Source organism: Echiichthys vipera, assembly GCF_963691815.1.
Source record: "Echiichthys vipera genome assembly, chromosome: 5".
Taxonomy (NCBI): domain Eukaryota; kingdom Metazoa; phylum Chordata; class Actinopteri; order Perciformes; family Trachinidae; genus Echiichthys; species Echiichthys vipera.
Window position 1 is genome coordinate 14878758 of NC_139830.1, and position 27417 is coordinate 14906174.

Genomic DNA, 27417 nt, shown 5'->3' on the forward strand with positions numbered 1-27417 from the left:
CCTGTGAGCCAGACTAGAGTTAGGGCATCATATGCTCACAGCAACAGAGATATTATATATGATAATGAAAAGTAATTGTGTAAAAATGTGTGTATTTGTTGTGTATTTGTTTATGATTGTTGACAATAAAACAATAAACACCACCCTCATGAACCATACACATACACAGCTGCGGCTTCAGCTTCAATGGCTCTTGCTCTGTGTGCACAAATAGTTCCTATCCTGTTTTTTTTTACCCAAAACAAAGACAAAATGAGCAGTTTTGTACTTCCTGCTGTTGTGGCATAAGTAAAAATGCTCTTCTGGTATATTATTTTAGAAACAAAGGAAACAGCTGTTTTGTACTTTGAATGTAAGGCTGGTATGCTGCAAATACATAAATAATTAGACTTAATAATACTCTAATCTGCTGGTTCTCAAACTGTGGTAGTTGGACCACTGGTGGTACTCAGGCTCTCTCTGGTGGTACGCAAAGGAATCTCCAAAATAATAAAAGGAAACATTGATTGCTAAATTAATAAACTTTTAATATCTGTGAAATGTAACTTCAAATAAGTTTAGCATTTCCTGCAATATTTTTTAAATATCAGCCCGCTACGTAGTCACGTTCATGAGTTAGGCTATGAGTTAAACAGTCATGGCAAGAGAGTAAGCAGAGGTAAAATTATTGGTTTGAAAACACTGATATGTCAGTTCTGATGCTACCCTTTCATACAGCATGGCTGTGACTGAAGACAGTAAATAAATAATCTTCCGATTAGGAATAAACTTTCCTGTCCTTAGCTGAATAGTGTAGGCCTACGCTTCTGTATTTTAACATTGGTCTTAGTGGTGAACCACTGCTCCAATCATATCATAGGCCTATATATAAACCCATGACTATTCATCGTATTTACCATTTTAATGGATGATTCAAGAGGGAAGAGGATCTCACTACAAATTAAATTTGCACCCATTGTCAGGCAGGAAAGGGATAAGGAAAAAGGATGTCTCGAGAGACGTATGTGGGCAATAATAATCTATCGCTCAAGTCATAGTTGTGATTTACGACAACCCTGAATGCACCGTTTCTCCAACCTCATCGGGTATCCCAGAAGCCTCCTCACCAGGAAGTGGTATATGCCGGAGAGGTTTTGTTTTGACAATGATGGAGGATGAAGAATTTGAATTTGCTGAGGATTTAGAGGCTATTTTGCATCTAACCCCAGAGGTGCAGCTCGCCATTGAACAGGTAGCCGTTTCACCTCGTTATGTGTGCGCCTTCTTCTTGTTGTTGCTATTGGTAACAAACCAGCTGTTAGCAGGCTAACTGGATGTGGGACTGTCGTAATACGACCGCTAGCTACACAACAGTGTCTCCCCCACTATATTAGTAGTGTTTAGCTTCCAGAAAACGTTGTCAATATATTGGGGTTAACGTCATATCAGGAAACCGTCGAATAAAGTCGAAAGGCATCAGTTTGCATGTTGAAGTCCGATACACCATCAAAAACTGACTTTCTGACTGAACGTCGTTTGTGTTTTGTGTACAAGGTTTTCCCCAGCCAAGACCCACTGGACAGAGCAGACTTTAATGCTGTGGAGTACATCAACACACTGTTCCCCACCGAGCAGGTACAGTGAAGTGACAAAGACTGCAGTCACACTGACACACTAATATCCGTGTGGGTCAGTCTATAGCTATAGACTATATGACACAAGTGGATTGACAGAGTGACAATCTGTGTTTAGTTGAGAATAATTTTTGGCTTACATAAAAGTTATAGTATTTTCTCACAACATTTTAAAAACACAACAGACGTGTCACTGTAGGAAAGCTAAAGGTGTAACTTATATTGTATGGTAACATTAGCTAGTCGTGGAAGAAGTACTCAGAGCTTTTACTTGAGTAAAAGTAATAATACCACACTCTGTAACAAGTAAAAGTCATGCATCAAAATGTAACTTAAAGTACTTTTTAAAGTACAAAAAGTCAATTTTATATTATTAGACGATAACTATTGATATATTATTGTAATATCACTTTAATGTCCAGCTGATCAACGTGGGGCTAATTGTATTTACTTTATATACTGCTGTGTATCTTAATCTATAAAAAAATGTTATTTAATTTGCTGATCATGTTTTGTATTAATAATCTGAATCTGTAAAGTAACTAGTAACTACATTTACCAAATAAATGTAAGGGAGAAGAAGTAGCATACAATAAAACTGCTATAGTAAAGTAAAATATGTGCAGATTCAAATAGGATCAGGTTCATGTTCAGTGTCAAGTGCACAATGATGCCTATAACAAGCTGGAATCAACATATGTGTTGCTTTAGCAAAGCTTTTCTTAACCACTCAAGATTAAAATAGAAAGTTGCTCTAATTGGATCATTAAATAACAGCTGAATAAAGTATTGACTGACAAATCACAGTAATTTCTCATTTTCAGATATTCTGGACTGGACAACAAATTCAAAATTGAAGGGTATTTTGGGAGGAATTGTTACAACAGTGGGTGGTTCCAAACCTTTCAGTAATGTACATACAGTACACATAGATTAGGCCAAATGATTTGTATATATTTATCTGTGCAACAAGAGCAGTACAATTATTAGCAAGGGGATATTAATGTAACAAACATATACATGGATAAACGGATTCAGAACAAAAACAGCTGAACAGAAAAAACAGACAGTATGCTTTTTTGCACATGTACACGTATGTGCGTACTTCCCTTACAACTGTATGCATTGAAAGATACAGTATACTTAATCCATATCCATGCTATATCTCCATGAGGGGTCGCTGTTTCCCTCTAGTTTGTGCTCATATGTGTTGAATGACTTGTAGTACTGTGCATGCATTTTCACCCAATAGTGTTTTGTGTGTAATAATTCAACAGGTGAGGTTTTTTTTTAATCATTTGAAGCAAAGTAATCAGCTTGTTTAACGACAAATGCATCACATGCTACAAAGTATGTATTTCTGTACAGAGGTGTAACACATTGAACAGCAGGATAAGGTACCATAATGATATATTGAAGTGCATTACTGATAGAAAATAGTGCTTGTATGTGATTGGGTAATCTATCCAGTCTCCTCTGTATGTACGGTTGCTTCACATTTTCTTGATTTCCTGTCTTTGGTTTTCCCCCCAGTCTTTAGCTAATATTGATGATGTAGTAAACAAGATTCGTCTGAAGATCCGGTGAGTTCTATGTCAGTAACTTCATAACACATTTCTTGTTTTTGTTTGCATTTTACCCTCAATCTGATTAAGTGCTATTTTGTGCCAAAAGGCGCCTGGATGACAACATCAGGACAGTGGTGAGGGGCCAGACCAATGTTGGCCAGGATGGCAGACAGGTGAGTTGAGCTGCAGGTCATATAGGGACATACTGCTGTGTTTTGATTAAGTTGACCAACTTCAAAGTTGTTTTTCTGCAATGAATTTGATCCTCTTTAAGGCAATTTGGCTAGTAGAAAATTACATTTCATTGATCTTAGTTATATTTTTCATCAGATGTCCGAATGAAGATTTAAAGAAATGCTGGAATTGTATTGTAAGTGTTTTCGGAAAAAAATGCTCTGGGGACCTGAGAGGAACTCCTCCCCCAAGAATTGCATAACGCTAGCTATTAAGATAATTACTTCAACACTTTTTGTGTTTGCATTCACAATGCTAATAGGAATGCTTAATTGACTTAAGCCGGCTGGCTCCTCCTCCTCACTCTCTGCAGCTGGCAGAATATTTGGCTAGGAGGAGAGCGGATGGCATCTTCAGAGACAGATTGGCTAGCTACACTGGTTACAGAAACGACATCCTCTCCTGAAGTTAGACTAGTGCCACTGGTTGCTCCCAACACAGAAAAGCATGTTCCTCCAGCTCGCCTGTTCTTTCCTCTCTCCATATTGCTTCCATGGAAAAGGACAAGATGACTCAGAACCATTCCCACTGCTCCAACTGCCCCTCTTTACGGAAAACAAGTCTGGGAAATAGATTCCCGTATGTAAATACTTAGATTTCTTTTAAACCCAGGCTTTTGAGTCTTTGCCTTTTCTTGTGGTAGCATGACGGAAAAGAACAGCCCCTGCTGATTTGATCCAGGTTCTCGCTCTGTCAAGGAGTTGTGGCTTATAGGGAACGTGACACCTGATGGGTGAGCCATGCATGTTCTGACCAGTTGACATAATTAGGTGTGTGCTGTCGTCAGGGTGTCTGGCCTGGTGGCCCTGTCTTTCCTAGTTAGCTACCGTTTGGTAGCGGAAACGCTCTAAATCCCCTCCAGACCAATAACATTATATAGTCACACACAATAATTTTAGTTTGTTTTTCCAACCCCACAGTGCCATTCCAACATTTCCAGAGGGAAAGTTCTTTTCGCAGACGGAAAGATGGAGAGGTGTACATTTCAAGATGGCGATTGAACCATAAAGACAGAAATATAAAATAAAACCAACAAGATCAGCAGTTTAGTTATTTCTGCTGTTGACTGAACTCTAAATGCAATCCTCAGATTGAAACCCAAGATGGTAACATAACATTCATGAAGGAAGGAAAGTTTCCTGTAGGGAGTCAGTTACATGCAGCAGGACTGAGGAAATGTGATTTTCTTAGTGGTCAGACCCTGGTGGCTAATGGAGAATAGAGTTATTTAGATGGTCGATGGCTGAATTTCTTGGCAACGAAAAACCGTTACTTAAAAAAAAAAAAAAAAAAAATACACTGCCATGTCTATTGCATCACATTAAGATAGATGCATAGACACATGGCCCGCCAAGCCAAAATGGTGACTATGATTGACCCTAAAACATGCTGTCCAGTGGCAGTGAGACAGTCTCAATTATAACTCTGTCGTTAACCAGAAAGCATGGCAGTGTTCATATGCTGCTCATTTCTGGACAATCCAAACTAATCCCTTTAACCTGCATCATTCCATGTGGTCTAAATATTATCAATGCTATTTCCCAAAGTGCTGAATGTAAGGGAAGATTTTGTGGAATCTCCAGACCCCGTTGTGTTTGCAAATGTACACAACTTCACGCAAAATATCTGTCTGGTATCTGTCTGCACAGACACACACACACACACACACACACACACACACACACACACACACACACACACACACACACACACACACACACACACACACACACACACACACACACACACACACACACACACACACACACACGCACACACGCACACACACACACAAATAGTAAGGTTGTACTTACTGCTTGTGTCGTTGGCAACCTGGCATTTACATTTTTCATTCTGTGTGTGTGTGTGTGTGTGTGTGTGTGTGTGTGTGTGTGTGTGTGTGTGTGTGTGTGTGTGTGTGTGTGTGTGTGTGTGTGTGTGTGTGTGTGTGTGTGTGTGTGTGTGTGTGTGTGTGTGTGTGTGTGTGTGTGTGTGTGTGTGTGTGTGTGTGTGTGTGTGTGTGTGTGTGTGTGTGTGTGTGTGTGTGTGTGTGTGTGTGTGTGTGTGTGTGTGTGTGTGTGTGTACTCTTGAAACAATATGTCCACTCTGTAATAGAGATGACTGCTTTAGAAAAGACAGTGTAGGGTGGTCTTCCTTTAGAAACAGTATAATGTAAATATTTAATATTAACTCAGGAAAGTTCACAGTTTGTTTAGCTTCCATGCTTTCATCTTCTCAGAACTCTGTCTTATATGCTCTAAAGTGTCACTTTCTTCCTTCTGTCTCCTAGTTCAGTCTGTGCCTCATTTAGGTTAAGAGACTTTTTCAGTACAGATAATAAGTCAGACTATAACATTATCTGCAAACACCAACTGTGCCAACATTTTGTATTGCTTTATGGAAAAATCAGGAGAAGCATAGTAACAATATTTATAACAGAATGCATTAGAAAGTGGTGCTTTGGATGTTATTTAGTGTCAAGCTTAGCGTTGACAAAACAACTGTTTTAATAGGAGTAATTCTATACAAAGCACTTCAAGAGCTCTTCTTTTCTGTTTTTAGTGAAATACTCATCTCTCTGAACTGTCTCTAAAAATGTTTACATGAAGCGTTGTGCTCCGTCAATGATCCAACAGTTAAAATACCTCTGTTTGGTTGATCAGATTTATTGTATTTGGCCCTAAACTCAGAAGTGCCATTTAATAATCTTTAGAAAGCTACACTGATGTCTGTCAGAGGGAGGAATTAAGTGCATCCTAAGCCTGTTCAAGCTCTTTTTTAAACTCCATAATAGAGCCACACTGATAAATACTGGTTGGCCGATATTATTTGTAGACTTTTAAATAAAACAGTTATCATGTACCATACCTTTTATATATAATAATGTTAAATATTCTTTAATTTTGTGAATTGTTCAGTCATATTGGTGCAAAATCCACATAGAAAATTTCTATTTTAATTCCAGCTCAATATACTGACACCATATCAGAAATTTGTGAATTTCATCCCTCGAAAATTAGTATCGGCCTCAAAAATCCCATATTGGTTGGGCCCTACTCCATAATGACGCCTAAGTGTTCCTTGGAACCTGTGCTGCTTATTGCATGTAAGGATACACTGGTGTGCATGCGCATGTTTGTGCTAGAGCAGATAATATCTCGGGCATGGAGGCGCCTGCTGGGCAGTGGTCTCTCTCTGCTTTCCTCAGGGCTAAATACAGGAAATGAGCGCTAGGAAGCGAGCCAGATTGACTCAGCTGAGTCTGCATGAGCGACAATTTCAGCCTTGGAGGTTCTGGCCTCTTCTTCTTGCAGTTTGTTTGCTCAAGAACTCCTCCAGGGAAGCTCTTTACAGATTCAGTGGCACTCCCTTCCTCCTCGTTCTCAGATCAAAGAGTAACCACATAACCTGCCTGCACTATTCCAATTCATGTAACTGATCACCCAACGACCAAATGGTGGTTGAAGCATAAAAAGAGAGGATGATGCATGCAAAAGCTAGAGTCGCCTTTTGCTCATCCTCATTATAGAGTACTTCCTCTTTGTCTATTCTCCATGGCAGTCTGTCTTAAGACGAAGTTTTAGCTTAGTTTAAGGATATTTAGGAAGGATTAAATGTCAATGGTTTTGTTGTGATTTTATGACCTAGTTGAATGGTGTTGTCTTCACGTTGACTGCTTCTCCATGACACTGTCACCAAATGCTACTCTTTAGTGTGTGTGTGTGTGTGTGTGTGTGTGTGTGTGTGTGTGTGTGTGTGTGTGTGTGTGTGTGTGTGTGTGTGTGTGTGTGTGTGTGTGTGTGTGTGTGTGTGTGTGTGTGTGTGTGTGTGTGTGTGTGTGTGTGTGTGTGTGTGTGTGTGTGTGTGTGTGTGTGTGTGTGTGTGTGTGTGTGTGTGTGTGTGTGTGTGTGTGTTCTCGCTGTTTCTTAGAGGTGCTTGTAAAAGTGGTAAATTCCATGCACAGCTGGTGCCGGCTGTTAGCATTCCTTGTGTGTGTGTGTGAGAGAGAGAGAGAGTCAAAGTTGTGCCACAGCATCGGCCAATTACCTTGGCATCAAATGTCGGAGCACAATCTCTGGTTAGGACCATCAAAGAACAGCTGCTATGTCAGATGATGGGTAAATATCAGAATAGCACGTTAACTATCTTACAGTTATAAGTGTCTAATGTTCTCTAATCCAGTCTGGCTTTGTAGGCTGTTAAAACTGCTAATAATTTCTTTAGCCTTTATAGTAACAGTCTTTTTGCAGAGATTAGCCTTATGACTTGTGTCAAACTAAGACCCGTCAATGTAAGATATCTAGATAGCTCACCAATTAGATGACCATTTAGTCTGTATTCCAGAACTGGACAGGACATTTGATTTTCACATGGACCAAGCCAGTGGTAAGCGGATACGAAAATATCCCTGTAAATTTGATCCAGAGGGACACATGACAACTGACACAGTTATTCCACACACCGCTCCTGTTTCTCACAACAAAGTATTGTTGTACATAATATTTTTTCTAAGGAAATTTGAAGAGAAGTTGATATTGTATGATAACGGGATAATAGCCTGACTCGTCAGATTGCTTGTTACACAGATCCATCTGAGAAGCTGTCATTGGAAACTGATTGAGAAAGGGCAGGCGCGCTCAGGCGAGAGACAACATCTTTTCAGTTAACAAAAGCCTTCAGTGCCATTCTCTTCTTTCACTCTGAACAAAAAAGGCATTACAGCATTGTGCAAGGTAAATGGGGTAATACATCTTGATTAAAAGCAGAATAAGAAATAAGGGATTTTTTTTTCATCTGCCGATGAAATTGCAGTGGAAAGAAAATCTAGACCAACTCTTTCGATTCCTTTTTTATATTTCCAGCAGACACCCTGAAGCAGTTTGATGTGCATTTTTAAGTTGTACATTACAGTCTGTTGACCTTTGTACTGTTCATTAACCAACTAAGAGAATTTAAGAAGAATTAAGGAGAATTTGTGAGTTTAAAGACACACCTGTATTGCATCTCATGTGGAAGCACCAAACACTAACAGAATACTTTTTTATTAATCTTCTCGTTTCTGTACTGTTTGACTGGCCATTTCTCTTTTGACTCACCAGCCAACAGGTAGAGTACTCTATCCACTCAGTTGTACTCAGCATGGGAGAATAAACTGAGTGAGAAGTTAGGTTTTCCATTTGTTTCTCCACTACCTCCTGCTGTTTCTGCATCATGTGTTTTTTTTGACACGATTACTGATAGGCTGAGCTCAGCTGGGCTTTGGCGGTAGAATTGCTCGGTCCCAATATTTCAAGCCCGTTCAGACAACTTATTTTTACACAGCAGTTGAAAATGTGTCTTCTCTGTATGTTTCAAATTGCTCTCTTTGTTTTGAGCAGGCTTTGGAGGAGGCCCAGATTGCCATCCAGCAGCTCTTTGGCAAAATCAAAGACATCAAGGACAAGGCAGAGAAGTCTGAACAAATGGTATGTACACACACACAGACACAGACACACACACACACCACACACACACACACACACACACACACACACACACACACACACACACACACACACACACACACACACACACACACACATACATACAAAAGTGGCTTATTGTAGCATATCACAGGAGAGATACATCCTTCTGTTACAGTCGAGGACAGTAGGGAGAGTTATGGTAATGCACTTTCCGTGTGTGTTTGTGTGGGGGGGGGGGGGGGGTGTATGGATGCATGTAGGAGAAATGATTTCTCAAACCAGTGGGTGTGCCATTCATCTTGCTCTATTTCTCCTTGTTCTGTCGCCCCATCTAGTAAACCACTTGCATTTGTTTTTCTTGCTTCTTCCTTTTCCATCTCTGTACTTTTACTTTCTCCTTTCTTCATTGTTATATGACTAACCTGTTTGACCCGTTCATGTTTCTGCACAGGTCAAGGAGATTACGAGGGACATAAAGCAGTTGGACCATGCCAAGCGCCACTTAACTACATCCATCACCACCCTCAACCACCTGCATATGTTGGCAGGGGGTGTTGACTCTTTAGAGTGGGTACAATGACATTTATTGGTTAGAGGCTCTGTAGTTACGATATGCAGTTTTAACTTTAGGATGGAGGACTAGTTGCTGCCAGAACGAAGCAGGTGTTGTATCAAGCTTTATAGAAGTTTTATTGCAGTACAATTTGTTTTCTGTAATGCTGACAAAATCAAAAAATCCTTGGGGTTAAAGCTGCTAATGTATACTGAGGAAAACAGGAAGTAACTTTCCCTCTTTTTAAGATGGGTTGAAATAACAACATACTGCCTGGCCTCACAAGGGGCTTAATCATTTCAATCTCTAGTATCCAAATCTTTCTGTATTCTGTTTTCTGTTTTTAAGGAAAAATGGCTGGTCTTCTCACCTGGCATGTTAAGAATGAATTTACACTTTTGAAATTGATTGATGCTCCAACGATATATTTACAGAGATGCGTTGCATAACCACTTGATAATTGTGGCATAGATATTATAAATATAGATATTTTCTTTATATGATAATAGCAATAATTCACATTTGTGTTGTGTTCCAGAGCCATGACCAGAAAGAGGCAGTATGGTGAGGTGGCCAACCTGCTGCAGGGAGTGGTCAATGTCCTTGAACATTTCCACAAGTACATGGGCATACCCCAGATCAGACAGCTTTCTGAGAGGTAATTAATATGCACACTTACACACACACACACACACACACACACACACACACACACACACACACACACACACACACACACACACACACACACACACACACACACACACTCGACGGTGATGTACCATAAGGTTATTTCTTTACATAATTTCCCAAAGTACACTTTCTGAGTCTATCAGCTGCTTGCAGCAACTCTAAATGACTGAGGGGTTTAGTGCCTTGTTCAAACTCACTCATTTCCAGTAGCCAGTTCGGCGTCTGATCTCTGCTGAAGTGTTCCACAGCTTGTCAGATTATCTGTTGAAAAGTGGTTACAGTATTTGTCTGGAGGTATTTTGCGTATTACATCCTGTTTATGTACATATTCACACACATAGACGCACAACCATACACAGGAAGGAAACGCTGAATAGGGTCCTAGTATGCCAGAATTTCTTCCATTGTGAGAGATTAGGGCCATATTTCATGAAGGGTTTGTTTGTGTCCCATGTATGTGTTTTCACTGTTCATGATTGCAACGCTATATCTTTAAATCTAACAGTGTAAATTTTAATAATTGTTGAGAAACTTGAGAAAGTCATGCCAATTAATGGATGCGGTATTTAGTTTGAACACACAGCACACACAGAGTGCATTGTTATTCTGTTCTTTCCCACAGCCCTGACTCATTAAATTTCCATTTTTACTTTTATTTTCCGAGAACATTAGAATCAATTTGGGACACATTGGCCAAGTCGATGTTAAAGTTTGAAATAGTGCTGAGCCCCAAAAAGAAAAAAAAAAAAGGATGACCCTCTGTTCTGTTTTGACTGAGGTGTGGCAGACCGTGTTCATACCAAATAACAGCTGCGTGGAAGAAGTGACTCTACTGGAGAAACAGATGATAGGAGAGACACAGGGAAGGGGGAGATATGAAGACAAGGCAGACAGCTGGACACAAACAGTTAATAGAAAGTATATAAAAAGTAAGTATTAGATAGACCTCTGTGTGACAAACATTGGAAGACATCAAAAATACTACTTATAACAGAGGAGAAACGTAGGCAGCCATGGGTGCAGAGGCAGGATGAGAGATCAGATGGGGAGTTCTTACTGCAAAGGGGGGAAATGCAGCTTAAATTTTCATTTGTCATTGTTTCCTTTACACAATCAGGCCATTGTTGTATAGTTGATAATCGCAGGGCAGTAAAATACTACACATTTCTATTGAATTCTGAATTAAATCGAAACAAAACTTTTAAATCGGTAAGATGTAAACAATCTCTTAGAAAACAAAACAAAATTGAGGTAGAAGGAGATCAAATATTTCTATCAATTATGAAATTAAATTTTAAAAATATATAAAAACCCAACAGGAACACGTATTAAATGATTGTATAAATTAATATATATGCGATAGCATGACTGGAAGAACATGAAATGAATCTGATTGAAACAAAAGTATTAAAGCCAATTATTTTATTACTCTGAAATATATATCTAAGTGCACATTTTAGTAGTAAATTGCAGAAAGCACAGTTTTAAACAAATGTGAAAATTCTACAGGGTTACAGGCTAAATGCATATTCGAGACTCCATCTGACATTCCTCTATTCATGCCTTAACTTTTTTTAATTTAGTAAAAGAAATTGGCCTTCTGCCCTGACGGTGCTTTGAACCAAGACTAAATGGAGCCGGTGCAGCTGTCACCTTTCAAACTGGATCAAACAAGACTTTTTTTTTGTCATCGCTTAACGCTTTTATCACTGTCACAGTGCAGCCGACAGGGAGACAAAATGCTTGGCCGTGACACACTATTGTACTATGTGTGTACACGTGCATGATTAGACAAAATGCAGCCACCAACACAGTCAAACCTGCTGCTGACAGCTTGGTGTCTGTGATATCAGCTTACCAGAGTGTGAGACACCGCTGAAATAGGAGCTGTAGAGATGTGTGTGTGGTTAGAGTCTCATACTCAGTTGCTCACTAGACAGAGGTGGATAGTTGGATATTTAGCCGAAAGCAAGTGCTTGAACTGAAGGCTGCCAATTTAGTTGCCATCCATCTGTGATACTCTGCACCCTCCCCTGTTTATTCTGGACGATTGTCATGGCTTTGAGTGCTGTCCTTGGTTAACCCGGCCTGGATGCCTTCAGGCGAACACAGACTCTCAGAGGACTGGACAGACTCAGATTGTCTGAGTAAACATCATTATATAAGTGTTTCTCGACCTTTTCTGGAGTTTTCAAAATATTTTACACTAGTGATATTATAATGGCTGCTGTGACACTTCAGAAACATCATTCATCTTTAGATTTGTGTCTTTCTTTGCAACTAGGTATCCTTTCATATCTGTTAGCCATAAAATGTTAGAAAGCCAAATATATTCAAGCCATAAATAGGCGAAGGTCGGTTATATTTATATTGGAGGCTTCCACATGAAATTGCCATCATTCCATTTTTTTTTGTCTTTTCTAGGGTCAAGGCAGCACAGAGTGAGTTGGGGACTCAGATCCTGGCAGATTTTGAAGAATCCTTCCCCTCACAAGGCTCCAAGGTAAATATGTTGTATGGAAATCTGGATTTTCAGATTTGTTCAATTTTTATTTTTTTCTAGAGAGATTAGTTCCATTTATCTCTATTTAGACAATGCTCTTGTCCATCCATCCATCCAGAGAACAGGTGGTCCCAGTAACGTGCTGAGAGATGCCTGTCTGGTGGCCAATGTGTTGGATCCACGCATCAAGCAGGAGATCATCAAAAAGTTCATCAGGCAGCACCTCTCCGAGTACCTGGTTTTATTCCAGGAAAACCAAGATGTCAGTAAGAATTTGAATTCCATAATTTACATGATCATCGTAATTGAAATAATGTGGTATTTAGACATTAATAAAAACGTATCATACCCTGTTGCTCAGGTTGCATGGCTAGACAAGATTGATCGCCGCTATGCCTGGATCAAACGACAGTTGGTGGACTATGAGGAGAAGTATGGACGCATGTTTCCTGAGGAGTGGTCCATGACAGAGCGTATTGCTGTGGAGTTCTGCCACATCACCAGGTAAACGCAGACTACGACATAGGGCTGGGGGATTAATCACATCTTTATTTTCAATTACGATTTTGGCTATAAACAATTAAGAAAACAAGATAATCAAGGTCAACGATCATCAACGATTGTTGTTCCGCATTATTTATTGAAATGTATATTGAAATATATATGTATATATATATATTTATTTAGGGAGATTTTTCTTTTTACATTTTTTTATTTGTTTTTCAGTTCAAAGAGTAATTGTGTTAAATAATCGTGATCTCAATATTGACCAAAATAATCGTGATTATGATTCCTGCTATAATGGACCACAACATAAAGTATAAAAACCCATCAAGGAACAAGCATCGCAAATGAATGAATTTTATGGTTTGTGGCTTTAGCCTTTTTAGTGCATTTTTTATTTATGTCTTTGTCCCCAAGAATAGAGAAGAAAAGAAAAGAAAGAAGAAAGTAGATTAAATGTAATTAAATTAAAAAGGCAGAAATTGATAAATGGGTTGTGGGACTTTTCTCCATTATGAAGTGAACCACACTGGTGTGGCGTGCTTGACTTGAGTCTGTGATTTGGCTTTCAGTGCAGTTGACGTAGGTGGCCTACATGAGCAGTGACCTGGTGTCCAGACCTCTCAGTTTTTTTCCCCTCAACTAGATGAGGGGATAAAGAGTGGGCACAGTGTGTGTGTCACTCCGGGCTGAAGATGACAATAAATAAAAAAAACTCCGGCAAAAATCACAGTACTGTTGTTAGAAATACCCTAACCAGACTTGCTAAATGGACATATTCAACAACTATGTACTAAAAAGGATCACTGGAAATGTTTTGCGGGATTTAATCACAGAAATTAGATGTAATGTACTCAAACTGACGCTATGTCCATTTTTTTTCATGTGTGTTTGTAAGGGTGGAGCTAGCCAAAGTGATGCGAACACGGGCTAAGGAGATTGAGGTGAAGCTGCTTCTGTTTGCTATTCAGAGGACCACAAACTTCGAGGGTCTTCTGGCCAAACGCTTCACAGGATGCACCTTGACTGACACACCTGGAGTGAGAAAAGCACACACAGACAAACAATACATACAGTTCTTTTGACTTATCAACTCCAGCTGCTTCAAAATGTTTAAGCTTCAATTAGATCAGAGATTGTAATTGCATTCCTGTCCTTCACTAACATCTTTCATGCATTGTGAAAATGTGTCCAATCACAGCATTTTTCAAGTTTGTGTAACATCTTCAATGTGTATATACACTATTCTCCAATGGGACCATATGGATCACTTGCAGAAATACTTTTTGTATTGTTTTGGTAAAATGACAGACTATAGACTGTCCCCAATTAAGGCAAAAATATGTCTTTGATGTTGCTGGCTGTTGTTTTGTACCATAATCACACTTGAAAGTGCTGATTTATAGTTTGTCATGTTCTATATTCGCACCACGAAAACTCTCTGTGTCACAGCCCTGAAGTACTTTCTAATCCAGGTCATGTTAGCGTGTGAAGTTGGAAGCGATACACAGAGAATGGACGGATTATGATTATTATTTCGAGGGACACAATGTGTTCAGAACTGATAATATTTAGGTTAGTCAGAAGCCCTTTTTTGTCTTCAGTTCAGTTTACACCCAGGCCTGTTGGATTCTGTAATTCAATCAGGGATTTGGTTCGGTGGAATTTTATAATTAGAGTTGCAGTTTCAAAAGCCACAGTCTCCAATGAAAGGGTTTACATAAACATGGAAGAAAGTGGTGAAACTTGTATTTAAAAGATGTTTTAATAATTACAAAAAAACTGTTCTGTCAAGAGTATGGTTCGCATTGGAATACCTCTGTGGCAGTTTTCTATTGCTCTAATAATTGAGCAGTACAAAAATGCTAAAGTTGTATCTGTGCTTTTAAAGCAGAAGAAGCCAGAGAGCCCTCTCGACTCCACTAACCCCTTCCTGGAGGATGAGGCAGGTGAGGACGTTGGCACAGATAAGGACGAGGATCTGGCTAAGGTGAGATGACCTGGAGTGAACCCATTTGACCTGTTCTGCAAATTAAAGGGAGTCAAGAGTTTTTTTAGACAGAATATATTTAATTTATTTAATTTTCAAAAACCAATGAGAAAAACCAAACCAGTTTCTCAGTTTCAACATTAAATATGTGTCTTTGTGCTACTTTCAATCAAATGAGGTTTCAATGTCTTGCAAATCATCATGCTCTGTTTTCTGTTTACATTTTACAGTGTCACAACTTTTTTTTAGAAACAGGGTTGTACAATAGCCCTACAATGAAGAAATACTTCTCAGTATGACACAACACAATTCAACAGAACAACAAGCCTCCAAAAAAGATCATAAAGTTAAATACACACCTTTTGAAATACAGTTTCAACAAAAAACACCATCGTAACCTTAGTGAAAGTAAGATTTATTGCAGGACTGGTGTATTGAACAGCCTCAGTTATAGTTAGGCAAAGCTATTAAAGTGGTAGTGAGTGTATTTTATGCATAGGAAATAGATTGCTTCAGTTTCTAACATGTTACACCACCTTGTCTTTGAAAACTGTGTTCAGTGTTTTGACATTGACCTATGCTTGCTGAGCTGGATGCAAAAAATAAACTATGTGATTGGTTCTCAGAGGAGCTACAACTAAAACCATGTTATTTCACTGATTCCTCATTTTTCCTCCATCCTTTTAGCCCAGGAAGCCAAAAGCGCCGGACAACCCTTTCCATGGCATTGTCTCCAAGTGCTTTGAGCCTCATCTATACGTCTACATAGAATCCCAAGACAAGTGAGCAACACACACTCATATAAGCAGATAGGCTAAATTGGGTCGTGGTACACAGACCCAGTATCAAGAGCAGGTTGTGTTTAAAGCTGGCTCACATGCATCTTTTTTCCACTACCCACTCATCAATCAGATCCCCCACCTCCCATTCTACTTCACTGCCTCTTCTGTCTTTCCATCTCTTGTTCCTGTACAAGCCTGTCTCCACTGTGGCAGCAATGTTTCCCATTAGCTACACGACCACAGACGCTGGGAGAAAGAGAGAGGGAGGTTAAATAAGTGCTGCCACAGCAGATCTGCCTTTTTTCATTCCCACCTCTTTATATTTTTTTTTCCTTTTTCGGTACCCCTCTTTCTTGTCGTGTAATTTTTGTTTCATTCCTCTTTTCTTCATCTCAGTCTCTTGTTTTTTTCCTGCCTCACGTTCCTTTTTCTTCTACCACCATCCTTCACTTCTCCTCCATCAGTCCCCTCCCCCAGTCATGGTGATCGCTCCTGAAACTGAACGCAGTTCTGGGACTGCTGTGCTTGCATTCAGCCCCTGGCTTTTGGCTCTGTGGACCGTTAAATGCTGTTTGTCTGTCCAAGGGAGCAGGATTGACCTATTCTGCTGCTACAACCTCATTTCAGTTCAATCCAAAGGCCCTAAACAGGCAACAGATCAGCCTGTCCCCAGTGGGACATAGCAGAGAACAGTGGCCTGCTTGTTTTGTCCTTGGCTGTAGTTCCAAGATTCAGTAGGATTGGGCCACACCAACTGACTGGACCTGTTGACTGTAGTACTGAGGATTTTGTTATGTTTGGAATGTTTTCTCTTATTTATCCATGTGGCTCTCTGTCTCTGCCTGTTCTTCTATCCTTTTATTTATTTCTTGGGTTTTGAAACTAATCGCATGTTTTAAATGTTTTTATTTGAATCGTCTAATTGCTTTCATGTGCCCCTAATCCAACTGTGTGTGTGTGTGTGTGTGTGTGTGTGTGTGTGTGTGTGTGTGTGTGTGTGTGTGTGTGTGTGTGTGTGTGTGTGTGTGTGTGTGTGTGTGTGTGTGTGTGTGTGTGTGTGTGTGTGTGTGTGTGTGTGTGTGTGTGTGTGTGTGTGTGTGTGTGTGTGTGTGTGTGTGTGTGTGTGTGTGTGTGTGTGTGTGTGTGTGTGTGTTTTCGCGGAGGAACCTGGGCGAACTGATTGACCGGTTTGTGGCCGACTTCCGAGCACAAGGCCCACCCAAGGCGGGAACGGAGGAGGGCGGAGCAGTGCTGCCCAGCTGTGCTGACCTCTTCGTCTATTACAAGAAGTGCATGGTGCAGTGCTCCCAACTGAGCACCGGAGAACCAATGATAGCCCTCACAACCATCTTCCAGAAATTCCTGAGAGAGTACGCTTGGAAGATCCTCTCTGGCAACCTGCCTAAGTAAGACTATTTCATGTTTGGTCATTTAAAAAAAGGGGGATATTTTAGAATGGTCCTTTCTCAAATGGAGGAAGTTAAAGTCTGTGGTACCTGTGGTTTTCTGTGAGTAAACTTCAAACCATTTTTAAAAATCTGGGTCAAGTGAATAAAAAGAATTGTGGTCGCTATTGAAGGAAGTTTGGCTATTTAAGTATCGTGGGTTTGTGTAGGATGTTCCATCTAAACTACAGATGATTCTCTCTGACCAATCAGGTCTGCATTGTTTTAACTCCACCTTCTAGTATCAGCTCAAATCGCTTGGAGGTGGTACCACCAAAAAAAAAGTACCAGGTACTATCCACAACTTTTGTCGATGGAAAATCAAAGAAGAGTGAGTTAAGCTGTGGCGAGTCAAGCTGTACATTGCAGCGGAAGGACTGCCTGACTGAGTTGAACAGGGAACACTCAAAATACATTGTCATCTCATATTAATATTTAAGTATAAATGGCAATATTTAGATTTTTTTTATTTTCAACAATTACCATGAAAAGGCCAAATCCACCACTGATAGTACTAACAAGTACTGTCTGTGTATTCCACTGCTCCATAGACCTCCGGTGCTTCCAAAATCTATTAAAAACACAACGTTTCACTGGGTGACATGTTCCTTTTATTACAAGCACAGGCACTGTAGTTTATTTAGAGTCAATCCCACATACACCGTCCTGCTGACAAAAACACTCACTTGTATTTTAACCATTTCCATCCATGACAATCATTCAATTTTCTGGGCAGTAACAAACAGATTTATTTGGGATTCATTTTCCATCAACAAGCATGTCACCCCCATATTTGTCCGTTCTTTTATTATGGAGATGGAGCCGTTCAAGAGTTTAGTTTGAAACTTAATGTGTTCAGTCCTCGCTGTGTGTTGATGGATTGGGATGGCATTCTATGAGGGATCTGGAGTTGGTTATGTTGTGGTAAAGTCTAATATGCTACCAGCAAAAACATCTCTGGCCCATTGGCCACATTAGAACTCATCACTGGCTGTGGTGTACACACACACACACACACACACACACACACACACACACACACACACACAGGCCTACTCTGTCTCTGTCTCAGATATGAATGCATGTTAATTACACACTTGTGCTCGCTGACTAATGTATACCATATTCTGAGCCGTATACAAACAGGATACCAAGATGCATTCAAAGTACTTTGTAAGCTCATACGCTTACAGACACATGCAGACACAGTCTTCCAATGTGGTGTGCTGTGAATTGGTTTTGCGAGGTCTGGAAAGGGGCCCTCTCAAGGAGCTTGAACTATGTTGTGGTTTTACCCACGTCTCTGTTATGACGTTTATTAATGACTGGGTTGCTGTCGAAGCCCCATTGGCTCAGCGTCCCAACACTTGTGTCTGCTTGTAGTTAATGCCTGTTGTCTCAGTTACTAGTTCTTCACCTGTGTCACCACAAAGAGGTTTTCTTAAAGCTCAGTAGCAAAAAAACTACAAAACTACAAAAAATACACAGCATCTTGGGGTCTGTCTCAACCCTCGATCTCTCTAATTCACTCTTTAATTAAATCTATGATGCAACTGTAAACAAGGTGATGTATCCACAAATGTTTAAAGGAATACTACACCCACATAATGATCACTTGTATTTCAATTAATCACACTGTATTACCTTGAATTCTTTGTCCTTTATTTTAACCCCTCTTTCTCTTTCTCTGTCTCTCTGTTTTACTGCTGTTCTCTTATGTTACATTTATCTCTCTGTCCAGATCCAGCAGTAACAGCGGGGGTCTTACCATCAGCAGTTTGCTGAAGGAGAAAGAAGGTTCAGAAGCTGCAAAGTTCACCATGGACGAGCTTTGCCTCATCTGTAGCATCCTTAGCACTGCAGAATACTGCCTGGCTACCACACAACAGGCACGCACACACAAATTTAGCACACAGACATATAAATGCACAGACCTGAAGTATCTATGAATTCATGCCTTATGTTGAACCACACTGACAGTAAATGCTAGGGAACACAAGAGATTGCTGTCATGTAGTACTTACAAAATGTTTGACTTGTGTTTCATCAGTGTTTTAAGGAACTTACTGTGGCAATTATAATTACAATACATCCTGATTTCGCCGTGCTGTTTTTGTTTAGTATTTTTACATTACACATAGATCCACATTGTTCACATATTGGGGTGAGAGACGCGTGGAAGCAATCTCTGACCACTTTTTTCAGTTTTCTTTAAGTAAATCCCCTTTTAAAAAATAGACCAACACACATTTGAAAGTAATGCAGCTTTTGTGTGATTACATCTGTGTGTTGTGTTGTTGCAGTTGGAAGAGAAACTAAAGGAAAAGGTGGATAAACTCCTAGTGGAGAGAATTAATTTGACTGGGGAAATGGATACCTTTAGCACGTAAGTGACAACTGCAGATCACCAACATTTTTCTTATTTAAAAGAAAAGTAACTTATTTTATGTGAAGAACATGTTGTCATGGTGTCAATAATTTAATTTCATGTTTTTCTCAGTGTGATCTCAAACAGTATCCAGCTACTCGTTCAAGACCTTGATGCTGCATGTGACCCCGCTCTCACTGCTATGAGCAAGGTTGGACACACGCACACATTCAGCTCATATAGTATATAAGACATTTGAATCCAATACATTGCCATGCATTAAAAAAAAAATCAACATTTTCATATTTTTGCCCTTAAAAGATGATGAAAGAAGATTCCATAACAAGTTTATTGCAATTTTGTGAATGTCTCTTTGCACCAATGCACCATCATCATTCTCAAACTTGAACATTTCCATATAAAAAATGTGTCTTCCCTTTAATGTGTAATGCATTCAATTTTTCCACATAATCCTGACGATAAACAATATTAAAACCCTCTCTCTCTCTCTCAGATGCCGTGGCAGAGCGTGGAGCATGTGGGTGACCAGAGTCCTTATGTGACGTCAATCATCATGCACATAAAGCAAAATGTGCCGATTATCAGAGACAACCTGGCATCCACGCGCAAATACTTCACACAATTCTGCATCAAGTTCACAAAGTATAATATACACACATTCGTCTGCACGTCATTATTCTGTCCATAAGCCATAATTAAAGTTTTCCAGTATTGATAAATTTGTCACTTTTTCCTTTTCTTAGTTCTTTCATTCCCAAATTTATCAACCACCTGTTCAGATGTAAGCCGATCAGCATGGTGGGAGCTGAACAAGTAAGTTTTATTTATGCTAATCCATTTTAAAGCTGCATTATAAGTCATCGTCATTTAAGCACATTTTAAACTGTATACATATGTGCGCTATTACATGATTTTTAGCTCATAATATTCATGCTTTACATTCCTCATGTGCACTTTTGTATATGTTTAATCATGAAAAACTTTGAAAAACTGGTCTTATATTCTTGAGTTTCTGTCTTGTGCATCCACCAGCTCCTCCTTGACACTCACTCCTTGAAGACAGTCTTGCTGGATCTGCCCTCCATAGGCTCCCAGGTGCTACGCAAGGCACCTGCCAGCTACACCAAGATAGTGGTGAAAGGCATGACCCGTGCAGAGATGATTCTTAAGGTGATGAGGGGGGGGGGGGGGGGGGGGCTTATGTATTGCAAACTAAATTCCAATGCAGCAGCTCTATTTGAACGTGGTACTGTGCAGCTTTCAGGTGCAAGGCCAGAACCTTCCTTAAATGAATGTTGGAAAAAAACACTCAACCTTACTCTTAAGGCCAGTAGAGATTAAGTTAAACAGTTTACCTTTCACGTGTAAACGCAGAATGAACTCGTATCTTTAACTGACAGATTTGAATGAGAGCCTGAGTTCTTTTCTAAATACAAAATAGTTCAACTCAAACACATTTTCAGAGCCACTTGATCTTTATCGAACACTTCAGATTTAATGACATTTTACTTGGGTGGCAAAGTTTGTGCTGGCCACTTTTACAACCAAAGCTTCACTTTCTGACCTTTTAAAGGCTTGGAGCTTTAAATAGACCCTTTTGTGTGACTGCGGTCTGATTGAGTTTTCGTTATCTCTCGTTTGCGGTTGTACAGATTTAATGTTAAAAACTCTGACGTATCCAGTCAAACATGAGCTTTGGTGTTGATGCTTAACGCTTGACCAAAAACAGTCAGACACAACCTTCAGCTAACTGCTTTTTCCACTGATTGAGGTTCCATCGTAAAAAAGCAGCAAAGTGGTTGGACACAGTATTAAAGTGTTTTGTTTTCAGTCACGCAGATTAGCTACTTAGGGTTTATTTTGGGAAGAATAACCCTTTAATTGTGTCTTTAGCCCCACTTACAATAGCACTTCACGAGCATGTTTCCATAAAATAACCCACCTCACATGAGGTCGGGAGGGAAATGGGAAAGGAACTCATGCACTGCAGGTATAATGAGTGAGAGATGAGCCAACACAAGTAACATACAAACATTTTTTAACGCAGTATGTGGTTGACCTCGAGCCAGTGGAAAGGTGTGTACTCAAGTAAATGAGTAGACATATGCAACTATGCGTCTACTCACCAAAACATGCTGTATATTGTACTGAACATTTGATGTTTTTTTAAGTGAGGAGAGCAAACACAGGATTCTGCCACTTGGCCTTGCCTTAGAATTACCTTATGAGACCTTAGAGGACACTGGAATGTGGCTGCTGTAGATTAACCACACCCTAATTAACTGTCTCTGGAGTGTACAAAAATGCACACAGAGTACACGTCTGTCGCTTGATTTCCCTTGGACTCCAGAGAGGCCTTCTTTCCTTCCTGAACTTGTTGTGGTTGAAGTGTCTTAATGTTTGTAGCAGTGAGTGTGACCTGCTGTTTTATACTGGGATGCACACTGTTCCATATGGCCTGTTTAAGACTCATCTTTGTTCCCTGGGGGAAAAAAATGCCCTGAATGTATATACATGAATTTCCCATCATCTGCCACACATTAAAGAGGTTTTCACATTATAGAATTATAGAATGCATTCACATCAGCATTAACCGTACGCTTTTTCTGAATCCGACTGCCAGCGGGCCCCTTCAGCTGGAACGTGATATACAGTATATGGCTTCTGAAGAACTCTCACAGACCTAGCTGACTCTACATGACGGCCTCTGAGTTATTCACATCGATTACTGTGACAGCAGACGACAAAACAATCTTTGCGGAGGCTAGAAATCTGATATAAGAAATATCAAGGGAGAAACCATGAGCAAACATCCTGTAGAAGAAGATTCTTTGTGATAATTTGAATGCTAGACAAATGATACAGTCCTAATAAATAAGATAGAATCAAGCATTGCGTTTTGTCTCTGGGTTATATCCCTGTACACAAAAAAAAATGAAAGAGCCATACATATATTGTATTTTAACCTTGGAGGGAGGAAGCCCATATGGCCAGCTTTTAAGACATCAACTTTGTGCAACATCAAGGTTCCTCACAGTTAATTGCTTCCACCTTGGGCTGAGACTGAACCCTCTGATAGACAAACCCATCAAAAGAGGGTCAATACAAGAATTCCTCTGTCTAGCCTCAACAATAGTTTTAAATTACACTCTGTGATGCTGTGACTTGAAATTAAACCTGACTCATCCCCACCAAGACACCGCAGTTCATTTGAACAGTTCGAAAAAGCACTTCAGGTTTTCAAAAGCTCACTGCAGGATTCCCTGTACAATTCAAATAATCGAGAGCATGCATTCTTTGAATTGTTTTTTGCAAATTTTGATTCATACCCTGGAGAACTTGTAAAGATAGTCCAGATGGGTAAACTGGAGTGTGAGAAAAGCTTTTGTTTTTACACATGTAGTCCTAAAAAGTCATCTGTTCTCAGAAGTATCTGATATTTGAGCAGGTCCTGTTTTTCTCTATTGGCTGTCTGTCCTTCAGTGACAATGAGGTGTGTTTGGTGTTGAATTGTTTGTTTGCCGTGTATGCAGCTGCGCATTTTACACACTAGAGTAGATTTGATAATCTTACACTCATCAAAACTATCCTGTTGATGTTCCCAATAGATGTAAAGTAACTATGTTGTTTGTTTTTTTGGCCACTTGGAAGCAGTGAAACAGCTTTAAACGCGTCATTGACATATTATCTCCCTTATAAAATGTGTTGGCAAACTAGCTCACGCATACTTAAATGACTTATAATTTATTTGGAGTTAGTGGTGTCTGCTTCTGAGTGAAATATTTGGCTCTTTATCTGCCGAAATTATGCAATGTTCACCAGCTAGCTGCTAACTTTGTCTCTGCTGTTTGGTGCTGGGCAGGTAGCGTAAAGGGGTTTATCTGAACCTTTTTGCTAAAAAACAGCTGCTTACTGTGGAAGACAGCGGTGCAGTAGGCCAAAATAATTGTCTTAAATTGTCCTGTGTCCTAAAACCAAAACAATAAGCTTAAAGATGCTAAAACGGTCCGTAAAGCTGAGGGGAACTGATAATTCTTGTTGTGTTCATTATTACTACCGACCCTTAAACATTATTGCATGGTAATTTGCTCCATTGTCAATATAAGAATATTGGTTAGTGCAGCTTTAAACTGATACAATATTGATGTGCGCTTTGGTTAACAGAAGAGTGCTGTATTTATTTATTTATTTAAGTTTACACCTCCACAATCTTTATGTAGTTGTCAAAGTATCTTTTTTAAATGTAATAGACAAATATATTTGGGTTATCTATTTTGTGAGCCAGTGCTCAGTAATGTTCAAAGTACATTAGCTTCTTTCTGTCTGTCTGAGACGGCCTCTCCTGGCCAGTATGATGCCTGTGAGACGTGGCTGTTTTCCACGCTCTTCCAGCCCAACCCATCATAGCTCACGCTCTCTCTCCCACCTCTGAAGTTCTCTATTCCTCTTCTGCGGAGTATTTAAAAGCCCCCTCCCCTGCTTCCCATCCTTGTACAGCCTGAATGCCAGCCCCTCCACTGTGTTGCTCTCGCTCTCCCTTTTTATGCCATTTTCATTCTTAAACTCCCTCTCGCCCTCTCTCCCTTTCTTTCTCTTTTTTACAAGGTCCCTACAGGCCTTTCCCTTGGCCTGGCTCCAGACCAGTTGCTAAGTAAATCACTCAGTCAGCAGGGCTAGTAAGAAAGCAACGAATTCCACACGATCCTGAGCCTTTCATGCCCGCTCTTCCCTTCCTTTCTTTCTCTCCTCCTTTTGTTTCCAAAATTGTCTCCCTGAGCAGCTCAGCTTCTTATGTATTTTACCTAGAGTAAAAGGAGTAGAGGTTTTTTTTTTTTGGGAAGTGAAGGAAAAGAGAAACATTTTGTGAGATGGTCCCTGAGTGCGTGAGTATGCATGAGATGGGAGGTGGGGGTCTGTCAGCCATGTGTTGGTCTGCCTGCTTTGTAGCGGCTGCAAGAAATGCTACCCGATCCACGTTTTCCTGTCTCTATTGTTGGAACAAAAAAAAAAAACACCAATAGAATCCAATTCAGAACGACATGTGCCCCATTAAACATTTTCTGTCTGCTCTTGACTAATGCTGATTTTTGCCCAGACTCATTATACCCCCAAAATAATTACCGGTGAAACCAATTCTTCCCCACTGATGCATGGAGTAATTTGCGTGTAAAAAGGAAAAAAGAGTGAGGAGTGGGCTCTTAAAAATAGAACCATAATCTCGACTTTGTTTGCTGCTAGAACTACTTGGTTTTTGTCAGTTGTACCCCCCTCCCTTTCCCTCATTTGGGCCATAGCTGCCCCATGTGGGATCATTTAAGGATCTCTTGGGTCGTCCCATGATGGTTCACAGGAAAGGAGGGGAGGGGGTGAAACCAACATTAAACTCTACTTGTCCGCAGGTGGTGATGGCCCCGCATGAACCACCAGTGGTGTTTGTTGACAACTATATCAAGCTTCTGGCTGATGGAAATCCTGAGACCTTCCAGAAGATTCTAGACATGAAGGTCAGTTGTTTTTTTTAGTATACCAGTAATTTAAAGGAACAGTTTGACATTTTGGGAAGTATAGTTATTTGCTTCCTTGTTAAGAGTTAGACGAGAAGATCCAAACCACCCTTCTATCGGTACCTTGGATATGGAGCTGGACCTAAGTTAACTTAAAGTTAGTTTTTACTTGGCTTATCGGCGGGGAAACAGCCAGCCTGGTTTTGTCAAAAATAATAAATTCTGACTATTTTTCACTTTGTTTTTTGTCCGGATTAAACAAGAAGATACAACATGTTAATTTGGTGAGCTTTAGATGTGCTTATAGTGGGATTTTGTCCCCTCTGGACAGAGCCAGGCTAGCGATTTCCCTCTGCTTCCAGTCTTTATGCTACACTAAGCTAACCAGTTGCTGGCTCCAGCTTCCACCTGGACACACAGGTTTGAGACTGGTAGATTGTATCTTCTCATCTGCGCAAACAAGCAAATATACAAATATTTACCAAAATGTCAGACTATTGGTTTAACACTCCTAGTTTTGCATATTCCTATTGTTTTGCATTTAAGAACTTTTTTTGATTACTTAATCCCCTGTGTTTGTGTGTACCTGTGTGTTAACGTTTGTGAAGGGTCTGAAGCGCAGCGAACAGAGCAGCATGCTGGAGCTCTTCAGGCAGAGGCTACCCACTCCACCCTCTGGGGCCGACGGCGGCTCCTCTCTCTTCAGCGCACCCACCCCTGAGCAGGAGTCCTCCCGCATCCGCAAACTAGAGAAACTCATCAAGAAGAGACTGTGAACAGACACACTGAAATCGCATCTTGAAAATGAAAAAAAAGGCTACTGGCTGGGATAGTCGTCACGTCTCTTGCAGTAATCCATCTCAAAGACTTCATTATGCTCCATTCAGTTGTTGTGGAGAAAGAGCAAAAAGTTGAAAATATTCTTACAGACAGTGATATAAACCCAAGATGACGCTGGATTCTGAAGAAACTTCCTCAAATGATGCTTGCTGTTGTTACATGTCCTTTCCTTCTGTAATTTCCCACCTTCCTTTTCATGAAACTAGTGACTGAGCTTTGTAACATCAGTACATTATTGCACAGAATATTCACTCTGAAAAAAAACAATTGTTGTTCTGTTGACTAAATCCTGTTCAGAGAGCCTCTGGCTGCCTCTCTGGAACATGTCTAATCCATAATGATCTCAGGCAGCCTGATCTTAATCAAAGTTCAAGTTTTCTGAAACCTCATGTATTTCAACAATAGCCGTGATTTAACTCAACTTTTTTAATTTTAAATGGAAGATACCGGGTTGAAATTTGTGTGTATCTCTGCCGTCCCTTAAAGTGGACCTGCGTCAAAGGTGTCGGGATTGTTTGTGTAAACGGTGGCTTAAAAATGAATAACTGACTCTGGGTCTAGAGTCCGCCAGGTGTGGGACAAATAAACTCTTTAGATTTCCTGCATTTCAGTAAGACATGGGGCCGGCTTTGTCTTGGCATGTAAAACTCCTCTAAGTTGACTTGAAAACTAAAACCAGCTTGCTGAAGACTTCTAATTTAGGGGGCTACAATGTATGGGTACATTCAGTACACGTACTGTATGTGTGTGTGGTCAGTGTTGTTTGACAGTCCAAAATGTTCTTTGATAAGTTAATCATCTCCTTTGCATTGACATGACAATTGGATTTTGTTTTAATGTATCCATCCCTTTGTACTCATAGAGCAAATTGCACTGAGACAACATAATGGGTTTGTCTCGATACTTTGCTCTTTGAAGCTGCTCCCTCACATATCCTGAGTGATGTCAAATACAGTAAATCACATTCTCTGGAAGAAAAAGAAAATTGGTTTTAGAACACCCGATCACTGATTTTGATGGCAGTGCTTCCCAGTTTAAGTAAATTAAGTAAGTGTAACTGCATTTGTGAACACATTCCTGCCTTCAGTTAAAAAAGGGTGCCTGTTTGTGTCATCTGAATTGTGTGCTACACAAGCCATTGTTGAACACTATTAAAACATGAATTGCTACAATTTCCCCTTGTATAAAGCCTCAGTTTGCACAATATTATCATTAACATAAACCAGAGATCTTCAACCGAGGGTCCGGTACACACGGGATCCTCAGAGTTACTGCAGGGGGTCCGCCAAATTGTTTGTTCATTTTTCCAATGTTTTGTTTTTCCTGAAAATCT

General features: G+C 40.0%; 1 protein-coding gene across 1 annotated transcript; it reads left to right on the forward strand.

Moving 5' to 3' along the window:
• Positions 1-1118: 1118 nt before the first annotated feature.
• On the forward strand, positions 1119-27166 carry vps53 (VPS53 subunit of GARP complex). The gene is made up of 22 exons (XM_083913660.1): positions 1119-1231; positions 1534-1614; positions 3147-3196; positions 3288-3354; positions 8795-8881; positions 9333-9448; positions 9973-10092; positions 12552-12630; positions 12749-12892; positions 12992-13134; positions 14033-14174; positions 15026-15124; positions 15812-15906; positions 17070-17312; positions 19093-19240; positions 19655-19737; positions 19852-19930; positions 20234-20382; positions 20484-20553; positions 20773-20910; positions 25140-25244; positions 25853-27166. The coding sequence occupies exons 1-22, from the start codon at positions 1145-1147 to the stop codon at positions 26018-26020; spliced, it is 2493 nt and encodes an 830-aa protein (XP_083769786.1). The 5' UTR covers positions 1119-1144; the 3' UTR covers positions 26021-27166.
• Positions 27167-27417: the final 251 nt, after the last annotated feature.

Coding starts and splice junctions, on each gene's coding strand:
- vps53 (XM_083913660.1), top strand. CDS start 1,145: ATGATGGAGGATGAAGAATTTGAATTTGCTGAGGATTTAGAGGCTATT. Junction 13,135..14,032: donor GAGTTCTGCCACATCACCAG/GTAAACGCAGAC, acceptor TGTGTTTGTAAG/GGTGGAGCTAGCCAAAGTGA. Junction 19,931..20,233: donor CTCTCACTGCTATGAGCAAG/GTTGGACACACG, acceptor TCTCTCTCTCAG/ATGCCGTGGCAGAGCGTGGA.